Source organism: Salvia splendens, chromosome 10 (genome assembly GCF_004379255.2).
Source record: "Salvia splendens isolate huo1 chromosome 10, SspV2, whole genome shotgun sequence".
NCBI lineage: Eukaryota > Viridiplantae > Streptophyta > Magnoliopsida > Lamiales > Lamiaceae > Salvia > Salvia splendens.
The window spans coordinates 8,790,746-8,809,814 of NC_056041.1; the positions used below are offsets into that span (position 1 = coordinate 8,790,746).

General features: G+C 41.4%; 2 protein-coding genes across 2 annotated transcripts; one reads left to right on the forward strand and one right to left on the reverse strand.

The window, feature by feature from the left end:
- The first annotated feature begins 3,111 nt into the window (after positions 1-3,111).
- LOC121752578 (3-ketoacyl-CoA synthase 6-like) lies at positions 3,112-3,954 on the forward strand. The gene has a single exon (XM_042147703.1). The coding sequence runs from the start codon at positions 3,112-3,114 to the stop codon at positions 3,952-3,954; it is 843 nt and encodes a 280-aa protein (XP_042003637.1).
- Positions 3,955-7,150: 3,196 nt separating this feature from the next.
- On the reverse strand, positions 7,151-8,858 carry LOC121753028 (3-ketoacyl-CoA synthase 5-like). Its single transcript, XM_042148163.1, has one exon. The coding sequence runs from the start codon at positions 8,723-8,725 to the stop codon at positions 7,268-7,270; it is 1,458 nt and encodes a 485-aa protein (XP_042004097.1). The 5' UTR covers positions 8,726-8,858; the 3' UTR covers positions 7,151-7,267.
- Positions 8,859-19,069: the final 10,211 nt, after the last annotated feature.

A 19,069-nucleotide genomic window follows, 5' to 3' on the forward strand; every position in this document is an offset into this window, starting at 1 on the left:
GATGCATGCTCTCTACCACTGCCTCCTTCATAACTATGCGTCTCTGTCATCTCCGACTCTATCTGCCGACACCATATTTAAGGCATTGCATATGCATTCTATTATGTGGTTTCATTTTTCTATTATTGGGGATATCAAAGTGCATCATTGTCTTTATATATACAATAATGCAACTAATTTTATGATAATGTATGTGTTTATTTTCGTAGTTAATTCCATTTAAGGAAAAAAAAAATACTAGTATATGATTCTACTCATATTATACATGGATATAGATAGATGTTGTGTGTTTGACCATATATGTACCTCGTATATGTCAATATGAAAAGATAGATGGTGTCGGTCTAAAAAAATTACTTTGCTGCACCGATTTATCAAAGTCGCAAAAATGTCTCAGGTTTTCAATTTATTGTATAAATAGTTTCGTGAAATGGGAAAGTCTTCTGTTTTTTTTAGCAGAAAGCAGGTATACTAACAATAAACTACTATATATACATGTTTAATTTGAATAATTTGGAAAAAAATTACACCCAGCGACCAGTTCTTTCAGTAGTAATACACGTTAGAATTTTGGGTAATATTATTTACCTTGTCGCATTATATGATAAAATATTTAAATTATTATTATAGAATTAATTGTGCGGTTCAAGCTGTCATGGTTGTGTTCTGGGGAAAATTCTCGTTTATAACTAAAAACAGCAACAAAGTTAATTAAGACAGCGGCACATCCAGCAAGAAACAAGGGTACAACTATACCCCTAAAATTCTATAACTGGTATATTGAAATCTTATACATGTATATGTAATTAAAATGGTGCAGCGGTTGGAATCTCCAATGATATGGCTGAAAGCATGGGTTTGATTCCCATCGCCCATATTTTTACATGCTAGCTGTGTTATTAATCATCTTTCTTACTCTCTTACATGACTATGTTTTAATTATTAATATCATTAGATTTAAATCAACTTTCTTTCAATTTTCATATTCTAATCACTTGATTTTTATTTTCTGCACACTTCTTTTATAGTACACTTTTCTTTCTTACACTCATTTGTAGCTCTCTTATGACTTTGTTTTCTTCAACTTTTACTTTTTGTTGAAGAATATATATTTTAAAATCAAACTTTTCCTCAATGCTCGTTTATGATCATACATAAACTATGAAAAATATATTTGACGTAAAACATGAGAAATAAATTATATAGAAAATGGCAAGGATGCATTATGTCGCTTTTTTAAGTAATTGAAGTTTTTGCCTAAAATAAGTCAAAAGATGATTTTTAATTAAAAATACATTCTGCAAAATTTAAAATAAATTTTTCATTAATCCATTTTTATATGTGATGAACTTTCTTAAGCAAAAAATTAAAAACAAAGATTTTGTTCAAAATCAAAATAAAGAGAAGCAAATTGATCTTTCGGATTTTGAAGTTCTATATTGTGGTGATAATTTTTCGCACCCTCAAACCAAAAATCCTGGATTCGCCACTGAATTAAGAATACAATACAATATATTTTTTTGGGCGTGGTGTAGATAAAAAAACTAAAATAGTTCGGAAAATGAGATAATAATAATAATAATAATAATAATAATAATAATAATAATAATAGTAGTAGTAGTAATAATAATAATATATGAAATAATGAATCTGAAAAAACAAGAATAATATACCAGTAGAAAAATTGAATAAGGGGTAGAGTTAATGAGGTGGGTAGTGTTGTTGTATCAATCATATACTCCCTCTAGTCCATTAATGTCTTATATTTTCTTATTTGCACGATCCTAAAAATGTCTCATTTTTTTTTACTACTTGTGGTAATGGACTTATATTCCACAAATTCATTTTATTCACAATTATTATAAAAATAAAAGTGGAGTCTACATTTCAATAATTTTTTCCACTAGCATTATTTTATAAAGTCAAACAATTTCATAAAACCTGCATTTATCAAATATGGGATATTTAATAGGGATCGGAGGAAGTATATTCAACATAGTGCATGGGCTAAAGTGTGAATGTATAAATGCAAGAAGTTGTTTACCAACCTAAATGGCCAATTTAATTATAGTCTATATTGAATCAATATGTTATTTCAATATGATAGTTCATTAAGATTGGTATTCCATCCAACCCTAAAAATTTGTCTAATATTTTTATATTTATCCATCATCCTAAAAATTTATCATCTTTTACTTCCTTGCAAATTTTTACTGTGGACGTCATAATTCACTAACTCATTCACACTAACATTTTATTTTAAATTAATAGGAGTAGTATATAAAAGTAGAATTCACATTCTGCTAACTTTTTCAATAAACTTTCGTCTCATCAGCATCAATTTAATGATGCTAATAATACATGATTTTGCACGCCCACGGCCCACGCATATGTTTTTACTCATATGCTCTCTCATAAAAATAGACAAATTTTTTCATTTTTATATAATCCATAAATATAATCATTTTTTATTTTGATAATTTATTTTATCCCAAATAATGGATTTTATTTTCCATTAGCGTTACTACAATCATGCACCTTTTTCTCTCTATGTTTCTTATACTTTACTAACTGTACATTAAAATACGTATCATTTTAAAACTGTGTATTTTATGAGACGGAATGAGTATTTGACTAGCTGATTATGACATTAAAAATTTATAAATGTCTTACAATAATTATGATTAAAAGGTAAATTGCATGCGATTCAGTTAAGATGTCTTACGTAGTATATTAAATGTAACTTATATGGTCATAATTATTTAGACATCAGAAAAAAGGCCATAATTTAATTTTAATTCGACTCCCGAACTACTAGTAGTTTTAAGTATCATTATTCCGACATGGACTATACACCTATTCACTAAATTCAGAGTAAATAATTAAAATTGTTTTATAAATGCAACTCCAATACAAGTTTAGGTGAGTAAAGTAGTGAAGTAACAATGGACAAGAAAGATAGGCCGTGTTATGAGATGAGATAATTAAGAAGAACATTTGAAAATCAAAGTCATTGACAAAGAAAGTGGACATAGTATCGTCTATAAATATCAACATTTGTAGCTACGAAGTTCAACTAATAATATAAAACAATTCATTAATTCTCCCATAATGGATCCTCCACCGCCGGAACCGATTCAATCGGCAAAGCTCAGACACCTGAAACTGTGCTACCAATTTGTGGCAAACTACTTCATTGTATTCCTCATCCTACCAATCATGCTTTCTCTCACCATCAAAGCCCTACATACTCAGCCAGAAGCAATCATCCATAATTTGATGACCTCATCACTCCTCATTGCATGCTTCATCATCTTCCTCACCCTCTCCGCCTTGATCTACCACTTCCTCATGCTGCGGCGGCACTCCGTGTACCTCATCGACTACGCCCTCTGCAAGCCTCCCCGCTTCCCCATCGCCCGCTTCATAGAGCACACCACGCTTTTTCCTCCCACCGACCCCCAAAGCCTCCATTTTCGGATGAAAATGCTCCAACGCTCCGGTATCGGCGACGAGGCCGCCATGCCTCACGCCACCAATCACATCCCTCCTGAACAGACCATGGCGCTGGCCAGAGAAGAAGCCGAGCTCCTCATCTTCTCCGCCATGGATTCTCTTCTAATCAAGACAGGCTTAAAACCCCAAGACATAGACGTTTTAGTAGTGAACTGTGGCCTCTTCTATCCGGCCCCGTCTCTGGCGTCGTTGGTCATCAACAAGTACAAACTCAGGAGAGATATAAAAAGCTTCAACCTCTCCGGGATGGGCTGCAGCGCCAGGTTGATCTTTCTTGATCTGGCTAAAGGCCTTCTGGAATGTTATCCCTATAAATATGCTGTGATGATCAGCGCTGAGATCACCTATATGGGAAAGGACAGATCCATGCTCCTCACCAACTGCTTATTCAGAATGGGCTGCGCCGCCGTGTTATTATCCAACCGCCTCCACCTATAAACTGCTTCGACTCGAGAGAACACATACAGGACAAGATGACCAATCATACAAATGCATATCACAAGAAGAAGATTCTCAAGGAATCCTCGGAGTTAAATTGGGCAAAGATTTGGTTGCCGTTGCCGGTGAGGCTCTGAAATTGAACATTGCCAAAGCCGGACCTCCTTTTCTTCCGGCATCGGAGAAATTCCTTTTCGCTTTCTCTCTAATGAAAAGGAAACTCTGTAATTCCAAATCGAAACTGTACATTCCCGATTTCAAGCAGGCGTTTGAGCATTTCTGCATCCACGCCGACGGAAGGGCGGTGATCGACGAGCTGCAGAAGAGCCGTGGTCCGATTGCATTGATAAATAATATCCGGTTCACATTCCTCATATGATCTAGCTTTAGTTACAAATTTAGGATTATACTCCTACTTATCATGCATAAATTGGATATGAGCTTTACTAATAAATTGTGGATGTGAAGACAATATAAGAATAAATAAAACACGAAATGAAAGCTATATGCCGGTCCATGAGTTGTGGGCTGATTGTATTTATAAATATCCAGTAAATAGAATAAGGCCCAATTACAAAAGTAGAGCCCAATCTGAACGAATTATGGACGAATTAATTCCACTAATAATTGTTTCAGCGGGCTGTAACAGTCGCTAATTTTTTATTATGATTTTCTCTCTCTACGTAATAAATTTAATATTTAATTACTTTTACAAACTTATGAGTTGTTTAAACATTATACTCTAGTATATTTCATAATATGTTCTTTCTTAGAACCTCTTTAAATAAATTTAGCTCAATACCCACTTATCACGTAGTGTAATGACATATGTGGGGAAGAAAACTGAGAATGATTTATTTTGAAAGATAGCTATTAATAAATGATACTTAGCAGCCTATCCAATTCAGAAATTTAATAATGCACTTCTATCATCTTCCAGTTTAATAATGAAAATGACAATATTACCTAATTTTCTGTTTTTTTTTTCTGATGAGTTATATTAAATATTTGCAAATGTATTTTTCAAGATATGTATTTTTCTGATGAATTAAAAATATGAGTCCACCAAAGGCCTTTTATGGTTTAATATACTTCTACTTTAACTCATACTCCGTACTCTTTACTCCTTAGTCCTTACATCCATATCATTTTTTCAATTTTCATTAATCCCAAACTAAAGATAATTACCCCCAAATTATTACTCACTTTTATTTATTTATTTCTTCCTTCTATTTTATCCATAATTTTCTTTCTCACTTAAATTTTCCAATTTTTTTTATCTATTTTATACTTTATCAATTTCATATTAAAAAACCGTATCGCCCAACAATTGGACTATTTTTGGATGAATGGATATAGAGAACAAAATTTTTTACCTTGCATTTTTGTACTTTAAATTTAATTCTTTTAACATCGATTTGGAAAAGTTAGTTGGAATATGTGACCTACTTGATATTATAATAAAGTTGGTTGAAAAAGTTAGTGAAATGTGAGACTCATTTTTTATATTGATTTTATAATAAAATGTGAGTTAAGTGGGTTAGTAGAATGTGTGACCTACTTGATATTTATGGTAAAAATGAAGTGTGACAATTATTGTGTAACAGATCGAAATGAAAAAGAGTGACAATTATTATGAGACGGAGGGAATAATTTCCTAGTTTTCACACTTAATGCATTGACTTCATAATTAACGTGAGGTCGATGTTCTTTTCTAGGTAATTTACGATGCAGCTTTCTTTTGTTTGTTTCTTTATTTTATTTGTTAATTTAGGGTTTGGCGTTTTTCTTCTAATCAGACAAAAAAGGAGTTCTGATCGCGTCTCTTTCATTCGAATTAGATTTTTCAAAAGGTTTTGTTGACGTTGATCATAACTAAAAATAAGACTCTTCTAATTAGATTTATTAAATGGTTGCTTTGGGATTTAACACATATACATATTTATATGGCTCCCTTTGTAAAAAAAATATATAATCGTGCGTAAGTGCTTTGAAAAACAACTATACCAAACATTGCATGTAGTTTGAATGTATATAATCTGCAGTTAGATTTCGTATCAAATTAGAAGCGACAAACTAATTACTATAAATCAATTTCCCACCAAAATACCATTGCCAAAATTGTACGTTGGCTATTTATATAATCTTACATACGTATATGATTATACAGAGTTTGAGAAATACACTGCATACTTTTTATGTAATTACTTATTATAGTTAAGCATCACTTTCATCAGTCCATGTTAGCAATATTTATTTTGATTTTAAAAATAAAGGTGGAATTCCAACAACTACTCCTACTATGTTTTTATTTATATTTTTAGTTTATAAAAAATCTCTTAGAAATTTAATGTGAGATTTTATTCATATATTGGTGTTTTTTATTTATAATGAAGTATGGGTTAAGTTTTTAATTTTATTGTCAACTATAATACTACTAACAAACATGATTATGAGAATTATACATATAATTGTTTTATTTAAAATCCGTGCGGTTGACAAAAATCTACTGTAAGTCGTAATTTTAGTATTAGGATAATTCTTAATTTAATACCCTTGTAAAAATAAATAAAAAACTTAATATTACATTATTATGATTTATGGAAATATAATTGAGTCTAATTATGAACTTATTTAAACAAGATAATGTTTTGTCAGTTTAATGCAATTATGATTATCCATCTTAGGGTAATAGTGATACTTATTTAATAGATAGACGACCACGTCAACCATAGTAACACGATAATATAGCAATAATGAATAGGATAATCCATATATTCCTGACCCGTTTCCACAGTTGTTGTCTTTCTAGCTATTACAACTTTGCCCCTAACAACAGTCATCATTTCCATTTAATTCTCCGTGCAACTTAGGTTTCATCGATCCCTCCGCTGTAATATTCATGATGCCTTGGACACCTGTAACGTTTACTTCCTCCAAATAGTAATTAATTACTCATAACTTAATTTTGTTAATTTTAAAATGGTGTATCTTTTTTTGAATATCTAATTTCACTTTTATTATTTAAGTATATAGATATAATATTCCATTAACTCATTCTATTAGTTACATTTAACTGGAGTACTAAAAAAATGCTGCTAATGAGATTTGCATGTCATTAATTTTTTTCAACCAATTATACATTTAAAAGTAAAATTCCATGAATATACCTAAAATTGTAAGCTTATTAAACAAATGAAGATTAAATAATGTGTTTATTGGCTTGTAAATTACAGCACCACAACATAAAACAGAATAAAAAAACTAAGATGACAAAGAAGAGTGAAATAATAATTAGGACGAACTGAAAATACTAGAGCTTCACAACTTCAGGAATATGAACAGGATATTTATCAATGCAATCCGCCCACGGCCCCTCCACCGGTAACTTGATCGTCCGGTTACATTTCCAAACCGCGCTGTTGCACTTAAATCCACTCCCAAATGCGATCTGCCAAACCCTATCCCCTTTCTTCATTCTCCCCTTCGATTCAATGTAACTCAATTCGTACCACAGCGATGACGACGAAGTGTTTCCGAATCTATGCAGCGTCATCCTCGACGCCTCCACCTGCTCGTTTGTCAGGCGGAGATTCTTCTGCAGCTCGTCGATCACCGCCCTTCCGCCGGCGTGGATGCAGAAATGCTCAAACGCCTGCTTAAAATCCGGTATATACGGCTTCCATTTCGAATTGATGATTTTCCTTCCGATGAGAGAGAGCGCGAATAGGATCTGCTCCGACGCCGGGAGAACGAGTGGCCCGATCGTCGTGATATTCGATTTCAGCGCTTCTCCGGCGACGGCCATTAGATCGATGTTCAATTTAATTCCGACGTTGCCTTCCGAGTCCTCCTCCTGCGACACGCATCCGTACGATTTGTCATCGGCTCCTTTATGCGTCCTCACCACGTGAGCGAGACGGTACTTGGCGCGGCAGCGATCGGCGCGGCGGTTGGACAAAAGCAGGGCGGCGCCGCCCATTCGGAAGAGGCAGTTGGGGAGGAGCATGGCTCTCTCCTTCCCCTTGTAGCAGTTTGGGGTGAGGATCTCTGTGCTGATGACGACGGCGTTGGAGTTGGGGTAGCGCTGGAGGAGATCTCTCGCTAGATCTATGGAGATCAAGCCGGCGCTGCACCCCATCCCGGAGAGATTGAAGCTTCTGATGTTGCTCCTCATTTTGTACTTGTTGATCACCATCGCCGTGAGCGAAGGCGTCGGAGAGAACAAGCTGCAATTCAGGATCAAAATGTCCACGTCTCTAGGCTTGATTCCGGTTTTCTGCAGCAGAGAGTCCATGGCTGAGAATATGATGAGCTCGGCTTCTTCCCTCGCCATGGCCATGGTTGGCGTCGGGGGGATGTAATGCAGGGCTGGGGGAAGGCACGTATTCTCCCCGAGCCCGGAACGTTCTAGAATCTTCATCTGAAAATGGACGCTTTTGAGCTCGGAGAAGAGGCGGCCCATCCGCACGTGCTCGATGAAGCCGGCGAAGGAGACGCGGTAGCTGCGTGGGGGCTTGAAGAGAGCGTAGTCGACTAGGTAGACGGGCCGCGGCCGCCACATCACAAACAAGGTCAGGATGTAGACGACGAAGAATGAGGCACACAGTAAGACCATTGGGGTCAAATGCATGGAATTATACATACTCATAATCTCTTCTGGACTAGTGAATAGAATTTTAAATGAAATAGCTATTGTTGATGGTATCAAGAGAAGTATGAAGAAGTTGTTTACCAAGAATTGGTAGCATAATTTTAACGATTGAGCCATGGCGGTGGGAAATGGATGGAGGGAGATTTAGTTGTTTAAAGAGTTATTTAAAGAGAGAGATGGAAGGTGAGATTAATAATTAATGAAGTGTAGGATATAGTTGCGAAGATGAGTAGCTAGGTATCGTAGTCGTTATGATTTGGCACTGCTCACATAATAGTGGGAATTAATAGTACGTACTAACTACTAACTTTGATGCAGGGCTGCGTTTAACTGTTAGATCGATTTGATCCCCACAAATGGATGGTCACGGTTGGAGGGCTCAGGTTCATTCATCAATAGATTTAGTTGCATTTATGGACTCAACAGGAACTTGCTTTTTTTCACAAGTTGTGCTCATGTGGATAATCGAATCATGCATATCACTGATTCAATTATTAATTTAATTTAAGGTGCTAACTGTATTTTACTACTCCATATAAGTCATGGGATATTGTCCTCTAAAGAGAAAGGTCATTAGGATAAAGTGTTTTCAATGTGCTTGGTAATCTTTGATTCAATTCTTTATTACAGTTTTAATTTGACATCTGGATCTACGCTTAGAGTTGTAATCTTTAATTTAAGAGTTGTGTGTGTACGTGTTACGAACACACCATCGCCGTCGACGGAGACTACAGCAGAGGAGGCGGCTGGCGAGGGGGTGATGAACGCGCCAGCCGAGGAGGAGGAACCGGTGGAAGAAGAGACTGGAGTGGAGACGGAAGAACCGGTAGCAGCAGCGACGACGAGCCGGAACTTAAGGCCAAGAGACCGGCTCAAGCCTCCAAACCGCCTGCTGAATTATGTCGCCAAGTAGGCGAATAATTCAATTAGTTCTTCTAGTTATTTTTTATATATATTTTTGAGACAATATTGTAATTTAATTTATTTTAAACTTATGTTGAGTCGAGCGTTTTGTAAGCTCCGTCGGGTTTTCTTTGTTGGTTCTTTCCCGATGCTTAGGATAGGTCGAACCAACCATAGGGTCCATAGATTATAAAAGGGCTATTCATTGTTCCGTCTTTTTCATCAGTAAAGAACTAATTGCCCAAATTACTTGCATAATACTCTTGAAAACCTAACTCTCTGCCGACGGAGAAAGCTATCCGCTCCAGATTAGCAATCAGTCGGCGACCTTCGCGACGAAGGCGCCGGATTTGTGGTATTCGTGTGTGATTCAACAGAAGTTCTTCGTTAAGGGAGGGATACTCTTAACAAACTGGTGCTTTCATCCAGTACTCATGGATGTGATGGACTTAAACAACCCACCTCGCCCGCCGCTAACTGGGGGCAACGCTCAAGAATTGGCGGTCGGTTCCTCTCGCCGCCAACCTGTGGGTGGAAATCGTGAGCCCGCTGGCCAATCGCGGCCACCACCGCGCTATATAATTCGCGATGTAGGGCGACCTCATGGGGAGGAGACCGCAAACCCTCTCAAGCAGGCTTTTGATCGGATTATGTCGCGTTTTGATCAGTTGGAGATGTGTATGGACAATTCAGATCGTCGGGTTGATAGCTTGGAGGGTCCTTCATTACAGGATGACGAATTTTCTAAAGATGATGACGACTCCGATGATCGCAAGTGCCGTTCGTATCGGGAGAATTATTTACCGCCGCGGGGTTCTAACCTTAGGCAGTAATTCGGTACTCGTGGCGGGAGACAGGCACGGGGTGGGCGGCGTGACAATCAGAGGGGGCGAGATTCTCATCGCCGCGAGGATGGATCCTCGCGCGAACCCCGCCAGCGCCGCACGACTAGTTGGGATCTTCCAGCATCGCGCCTGATGGGGGGTCATACTCGCCGCTAGGCCTGTCGAAACGGGTAGCGGGTATCGGGTATTTCCCAACCCGACCCGATACCCATCGGGTATTGGATACCCGTTACCCGCAAAAATCGGGATCGGGGTCGGGATAGGGTAGTAAAATTTTCAAAATATCGGGTATCGGGTATACCGGGTATCGGTATACCCAAATACCCGAATAAATACCCGATTAGAATTGTAGAGTAGAATATATCCTATATTTATACTGTACAAGTCCTCTATCATTTATCTCACTTTCAATGTGGGACAACTTGGTTAGCCACCACCTCTAGCTACTATCTCAAATATCATTCAAATTCAAATAGTAACATATAAATTTGAATCAAGTGAATGTATAATTTGAGGCGACTTGATCAATCAAACATACATTTTTATTATTAATTTCGAATATTTGAAATGAAATAACTATCAAAAGAGTTTACAAAAATAATTGGACTTAAGACTAAAAAATAATGTATCTAAAGGCGTAAACAAACATTAAAATTGTAAGATAAAGTCAAAGAACATTTTTTCAAAATATTATTAAATATAATTGTAAACTGAGAAATAATTATTTTAAACTTATGTTGAGTCGAGCGTTTTATAAGCTCCGTCGGGTTTTATTTGTTGGTTCTTTCCCGATGCTTAAGATAGGTCGAACCAACCCTAAGGTCCGTAGATTATAAAAGGGCTATTCATTGTTCCGTCTTTTTCATCAATGAAGAACTAATTGCCCAAATTACTTGTGTAATACTCTTGAAAACCTAACTCTCTACCGACGGAGAAAGCTCTCCTCGCCAGATTAGCAATCAGCCGCCGACCTTCGCGACGAAGGCTCCGAATTTATGGTATTCGTGTGTGATTCGACAGAAGTTATTCGTTAAGGGAGGGATACTCTTAACAGTACGATGTACGATGATCATTTAGACACTACAAGTTAGTAGTATTAATATATTACAAAAGCATGATGGTTAAAAGGAATTTTTTATTCATTTAAGGATGTTAATTTAAATTTTTTAAATAAGTAGTTCTATTATTTTTGGCGTTTTAATTAAAATTAAGAGATGTAAATAGATTAAGATGTGTAACCGACAAATATTTCCTTAACATAAGACTGTTTTTCTTTGTCCTAAATTTTAACTATTTTCCAATGCAAATATTACGTCTGCAATTCTAGGTGCTTATAAGATGTATTCGTTGTAGTGATAATCTAAGTTCTTCATGCAAGTTGCATATACTCAATATCATAACATGACACTATCGTAATCAATAGATATCATACTCGAGAAACTTGAATCACGTTGTAGCGCTAAAGATACTATTTTGACTGAAACATCTCAACAAAATAAGAGGAAAGGTGATAACGACAAATTAGACCATCCACTACGGGTCTCGCCGGCGTCTCGCGTCTCTTCCCCGTCGAGACGGGACGCCGGCGCGACGTGATGGGGTACGAACTAAACCCTAATGGCAAGCCCAATAACAGTGACGGCCCATCAGCCCAGAGCCCAAGAAAGAGTATCTGTTCGGCACCAAAGAGTTCGGCACGACCAAAGAGTTCGGACTCAGCCTACAGCTCGGTAAAAGCCGACCAGTCAAGCTCTCCTCTCAGATCGGCAAGAGCTGATCGGTAAAGTCCAGCAGTTCGGTCTCAGCATTCGACCGAACTAGGAGTTAGTGGACTCATGAAAGGCCTCCACGACCTCCACTATGCCCACGATCTATTTAGTGGTACGAAGCAGTTATTGAGCAGTTATTGCTCACCCACGATCTTGTTAGTGGGGCTGCAAACCACGATCCTAGTTCAAGGTATAAATAGAACTTAGATCAGATAGAAAAGGGTTAAGCTCTCTAGAGATAAAATATCCGATAGCAAGTCTGTGTTGTAAGCTGTAATCCCAGATCAAGCAATACAATCTTGCCCTCCCTTCTTCCCGTGGACGTAGATTTACTTCAGTAAATCGAACCACGTAAATTCTTTGTGTCATAGTCTTTATTCTCTACCAGCATTTACTAACATCAGAAATTCGCGGTCTCATCACTGGCGCCGTCTGTGGGAAACGAAGAACAAAATTTGTGATAAAGCGAATTTTTGATCCATTTTTTCCACCCAAAAAATGCATACCAGATCGCAGAGTACCCGTATTCCTGCCCGTGAGAACCAGGAGGAAGCCAATCCATCCCATAGGTCTGGAAAACAGCCTAGGGATAAATCCACCACCAGTTCTCATGGCGAAGGAACAAGCCGCTCCAAAAATCGTCCCACTGAGTCTTCCCAGCAGCCCGATTTGAATGAGGCTGTCAAGCAGTTTTTGGCTGAAAAGCAGGAGGAATTCTTAACCTTCCTGCAGAGAAGCCAAAAGCAGCCGGAGGCGAAAACGGCGGATTCTCCCTCTCCCTCCATACGAGATAGTCACTACCGCAGTAGTGTCATGTCTTCCAGGAGAAAGAATCCTCGGTACCGGAATCACAGGAGAACTCCATCTCCTCCATACCGAAGAAATGTCGGGTTCGCCATGTACGGAGCATTGAGGACTCCGTTCTCGGACGATATTACCCGAACTCCCCTACCACAGAACTACCGAACTCCGTCGATAACCTATGACGGACTCGTGGATCCTCATGATTTCTTGGGACGCTATCAATATAACACGGCGAACCAGGGTCTCAACGAGGTCCACATGTGCAAGCTGTTTCCCGAGCTGCTCATCGGGAACGCGAGAAGGTGGTTCGATAGCCTCCCCCAAGGTAGCATTAGATCTTACCGAGATCTAATGGATGCTTTCCACAGGAGGTTCTTTCAGAAAGCGGAAGCCCGGATCACTTCGGCTCAGCTGCTTTCTATACGTCAAGGTCGCGACGAAAAAATCAGCGACTTTATGACAAGATTCCACAAGGAATGCCTGCAAGTAGACGATCTCAACGATCTGCTTGTCATCTCGGCATTCCAAAATGGAATCCTGCCCGGAGCTCTCTACAGGAAGCTCGTTGAGTGCGGTCCGCAGACAGCTCAGGAAATGTGGGACATTGCGGACCAGTACTCCCGGGCCGATGAGGCAGACCGTCGCAAACGGTCGTTAGACAGCTCATCGACCCGAGGAGACAGAAGGAAGCCCGATCATAGCGATCAGGGGCATCCTCGCCGGACTCCATTTGAAAGAATTCAAAGGGCTCCGGTGCAAGACAGATTGGGACCTCGTCTCAATCCCGAGAAGCCGCCCGCTCAGTTCGTACCGCTGAACAAGCCGAGAGCGGAAATTTTCGAACTGCACTCTGACCTATTCAAAAAGCCAAAGCGGATGACGAAATCAGCCGCGCGCCGACCACAGGATAGCTACTGCTCCTACCATCAAGACCACGGTCACGATACTGAGGAGTGCAGAAACTTGGCTGCAGGTATCGATGTTCTTGTGAAGGCAGGGACATTGAAAAAATACCAAAGCAAGCAGCCAAAGAAGAATAAAAAGCAGAGTGGTGCGAACTGCGCTCCTCAGGATCCGAAAAGGCAGCCGGATCCCGAAGACGATGACGAGCCGCAATATGATGGAGTAATCCAGACTATTGACGCGCTCCCTGCCGGGAAGACCAAGTCGTCCCTAAAGTCAGAGCGCAGAGGCTCCAATCGAGAGGAGCCAACGCATAAAAGGCTGAAGCAGGACGAAGTGATTACGTTCTCGGCTGCTGATCCCGTCCCGGCCATCTCTCCTCACCAAGACGCCATTGTCATCCAAGCCGGAGTGGCAAACAAACTGATCCACAGGGTGTTTGTGGATACAGGAGCGTCGGTTAGCATTCTTTTTAAAGAGTGCTTTGACAAACTAGAAGTGGACCCAGCTCGGCTCAGTCCGGCTCCGCTTCCCCTGAAGAGCTTCGCCCAGGAGGACACCCGCCCTGAAGGTATTATCAGCCTTCCGATCACGGTGGGGAAAGCGCCTACTAGCTCCAGTACGATGATTGAGTTTTTCGTGGTGAAAGCTCGGTCCCCGTACAACATCATCCTGGGAAGAGACTGGCTCAACACAGTTCGGGCCGTTTGCTCCACTTATCACCTCACCATCAAGATCCCTACTAAAGGAGGGATAGCGGTCATCCGAGGTGACCAAAAGAGAGCAAAGGAATGTCTGCAAATTGCGCTTAGAAGTGCCGAACAGTCAGATCGGCACCACCAAGCATAGCAATCACAGCAGCCGGAGTCAGAGGCGATGACCGAAGTCATACCGGAGCCGAACTCGATGACAGTTCAGCTGTACGAAGACGATCCATCCAGAACGGTTAAGATCGGCTTCGCGGGAACGCCTCTACTTCGGGAAAAAACCATCCAGCTCCTCAAGGAGTATAAAGACGTCTTTGCATGGTCTCCGTTGGACATGACCGGAGTGCCCCCCGAGGTAATCACTCATCGGTTAAATATTGATCCTTCGGTCCGGCCGATAAAACAGAAGCAAAGACTCTTTGCGGCAGAACGAAGTCAAGTCATCCATGACGAAGTCCGTCAATTATTGAAGGCGGATGTGTTATTCGAAGTGAAGTATCCTTCGTGGGTGGCCAATCCTGTCATGATCAAGAAAAAGGAAGGAGGATGGCGGATGTGCATAGATTTCACCGATCTAAATAAGCACTGTCCCAAAGATTGCTATCCCCTTCCGAACATAGATAAAAAAGTAGAAGCTTTGATAGGCTTTGAAATTTTTTGTTTTCTTGATCTGTACAAAGGATACCATCAAGTTTTAATGGATGAGATTGACGCTTCAAAAACGGCCTTCATTACTGATTTCGGCATTTTCGCTTATAAAAAGATGCCATTCGGTTTAAAGAATGCCGGAGCCACTTATCAAAGGATGGTAGACAAACTTTTTCGGCACCTGATTGGAAAGGAGGTCGAAGTGTATGTTGACGATATAGTCGTCAAAAGCAAAAGCACTTCGGAGTACGAGCACAACCCCAAGTCCACTCTCAACGTGCTCAAGAAAGCCAACCTCAAACTTAATCCCCAAAAGTGTACCTTTTTGGTAGATTCGGGAAAGTTTCTGGGTTGTTGGGTTTCAAAGGACGGACTCAAGTGGCATCTTTTTATAAGCGAAAATGCCGAAATCAGTAATGAAGGCCGTTTTTGAAGCGTCAATCTCATCCATTAAAACTTGATGGTATCCTTTGTACAGATCAAGAAAACAAAAAATTTCAAAGCCTATCAAAGCTTCTACTTTTTTATCTATGTTCGGAAGGGGATAGCAATCTTTGGGACAGTGCTTATTTAGATCGGTGAAATCTATGCACATCCGCCATCCTCCTTCCTTTTTCTTGATCATGACAGGATTGGCCACCCACGAAGGATACTTCACTTCGAATAACACATCCGCCTTCAATAATTGACGGACTTCGTCATGGATGACTTGACTTCGTTCTGCCGCAAAGAGTCTTTGCTTCTGTTTTATCGGCCGGACCGAAGGATCAATATTTAACCGATGAGTGATTACCTCGGGGGGCACTCCGGTCATGTCCAACGGAGACCATGCAAAGACGTCTTTATACTCCTTGAGGAGCTGGATGGTTTTTTCCCGAAGTAGAGGCGTTCCCGCGAAGCCGATCTTAACCGTTCTGGATGGATCGTCTTCGTACAGCTGAACTGTCATCGAGTTCGGCTCCGGTATGACTTCGGTCATCGCCTCTGACTCCGGCTGCTGTGATTGCTATGCTTGGTGGTGCCGATCTGACTGCTCGGCACTTCTAAGCGCAATTTGCAGACATTCCTTTGCTCTCTTTTGGTCACCTCGGATGACCGCTATCCCTCCTTTAGTAGGGATCTTGATGGTGAGGTGATAAGTGGAGCAAACGGCCCGAACTGTGTTGAGCCAGTCTCTTCCCAGGATGATGTTGTACGGGGACCGAGCTTTCACCACGAAAAACTCAATCATCGTACTGGAGCTAGTAGGCGCTTTCCCCACCGTGATCGGAAGGCTGATAATACCTTCAGGGCGGGTGTCCTCCTGGACGAAGCTCTTCAGGGGAAGCGGAGCCGGACTGAGCCGAGCTGGGTCCACTTCTAGTTTGTCAAAGCACTCTTTAAAAAGAATGCTAACCGACGCTCCTGTATCCACAAACACCCTGTGGATCAGTTTGTTTGCCACTCCGGCTTGGATGACAATGGCGTCTTGGTGAGGAGAGATGGCCGGGACGGGATCAGCAGCCGAGAACGTAATCACTTCGTCCTGCTTCAGCCTTTTATGCGTTGGCTCCTCTCGATTGGAGCCTCTGCGCTCTGACTTTAGGGACGACTTGGTCTTCCCGGCAGGGAGCGCGTCAATAGTCTGGATTACTCCATCATATTGCGACTCGTCATCGTCTTCGGGATCCGGCTGCCTTTTCGGATCCTGAGGAGCGCAGTTCGCACCACTCTGCTTTTTATTCTTCTTTGGCTGCTTGCTTTGGTATTTTTTCAATGTCCCTGCCTTCACAAGAACATCGATACCTGCAGCCAAGTTTCTGCACTCCTCAGTATCGTGACCGTGGTCTTGATGGTAGGAGCAGTAGCTATCCTGTGGTCGGCGCGCGGCTGATTTCGTCATCCGCTTTGGCTTTTTGAATAGGTCAGAGTGCAGTTCGAAAATTTCCGCTCTCGGCTTGTTCAGCGGTACGAACTGAGCGGGCGGCTTCTCGGGATTGAGACGAGGTCCCAATCTGTCTTGCACCGGAGCCCTTTGAATTCTTTCAAATGGAGTCCGGCGAGGATGCCCCTGATCGCTATGATCGGGCTTCCTTCTGTCTCCTCGGGTCGATGAGCTGTCTAACGACCGTTTGCGACGGTCTGCCTCATCGGCCCGGGAGTACTGGTCAGCAATGTCCCACATTTCCTGAGCTGTCTGCGGACCGCACTCAACGAGCTTCCTGTAGAGAGCTCCGGGCAGGATTCCATTTTGGAATGCCGAGATGACAAGCAGATCGTTGAGATCGTCTACTTGCAGGCATTCCTTGTGGAATCTTGTCATAAAGTCGCTGATTTTTTCGTCGCGACCTTGACGTATAGAAAGCAGCTGAGCCGAAGTGATCCGGGCTTCCGCTTTCTGAAAGAACCTCCTGTGGAAAGCATCCATTAGATCTCGGTAAGATCTAATGCTACCTTGGGGGAGGCTATCGAACCACCTTCTCGCGTTCCCGATGAGCAGCTCGGGAAACAGCTTGCACATGTGGACCTCGTTGAGACCCTGGTTCGCCGTGTTATATTGATAGCGTCCCAAGAAATCATGAGGATCCACGAGTCCGTCATAGGTTATCGACGGAGTTCGGTAGTTCTGTGGTAGGGGAGTTCGGGTAATATCGTCCGAGAACGGAGTCCTCAATGCTCCGTACATGGCGAACCCGACATTTCTTCGGTATGGAGGAGATGGAGTTCTCCTGTGATTCCGGTACCGAGGATTCTTTCTCCTGGAAGACATGACACTACTGCGGTAGTGACTATCTCGTATGGAGGGAGAGGGGGAATCCGCCGTTTTCGTCTCCGGCTGCTTTTGGCTTTTTTGCAGGAAGGTTAAGAATTCCTCCTGCTTTTCAGCCAAAAACTGCTTGACAGCCTCATTCAAATCGGGCTGCTGGGAAGACTCAGTGGGACGATTTTTGGAGCGGCTTGTTCCTTCGCCATGAGAACTGGTGGTGGATTTATCCCTAGGCTGTTTTCCAGACCTATGGGATGGATTGGCTTCCTCCTGGTTCTCACGGGCAGGAATACGGGTACTCTGCGATCTGGTATGCATTTTTTGGGTGGAAAAAATGGATCAAAAATTCGCTTTATCACAAATTTTGTTCTTCGTTTCCCACAGACGGCGCCAGTGATGAGACCGCGAATTTCTGATGTTAGTAAATGCTGGTAGAGAATAAAGACTATGACACAAAGAATTTACGTGGTTCGATTTACTGAAGTAAATCTACGTCCACGGGAAGAAGGGAGGGCAAGATTGTATTGCTTGATCTGGGATTACAGCTTACAACACAGACTTGCTATCGGATATTTTATCTCTAGAGAGCTTAACCCTTTTCTATCTGATCTAAGTTCTATTTATACCTTGAACTAGGATCGTGGTTTGCAGCCCCACTAACAAGATCGTGGGTGAGCAATAACGACTCAATAACTGCTTCGTACCACTAAATAGATCGTGGGCATAGTGGAGGTCGTGGAGGCCTTTCATGAGTCCACTAACTCCTAGTTCGGTCGAATGCTGAGACCGAACTGCTGGACTTTACCGATCAGCTCTTGCCGATCTGAGAGGAGAGCTTGACTGGTCGGCTTTTACCGAGCTGTAGGCTGAGTCCGAACTCTTTGGTCGTGCCGAACTCTTTGGTGCCGAACAGATACTCTTTCTTGGGCTCTGGGCTGATGGGCCGTCACTGTTATTGGGCTTGCCATTAGGGTTTAGTTCGTACCCCATCACTACCCCCCCCCGAAAAGCGAAGTGAATCACTTCGGCGAGGTGAGTCACTTCGGCATTCTGGATAATGGTAAGGGGGAGGCTGACGTCAGGGGACGTGCCTTGCGCGTGCCTGCATTAAATGCGACAGTAAAATCCGGCCGTTG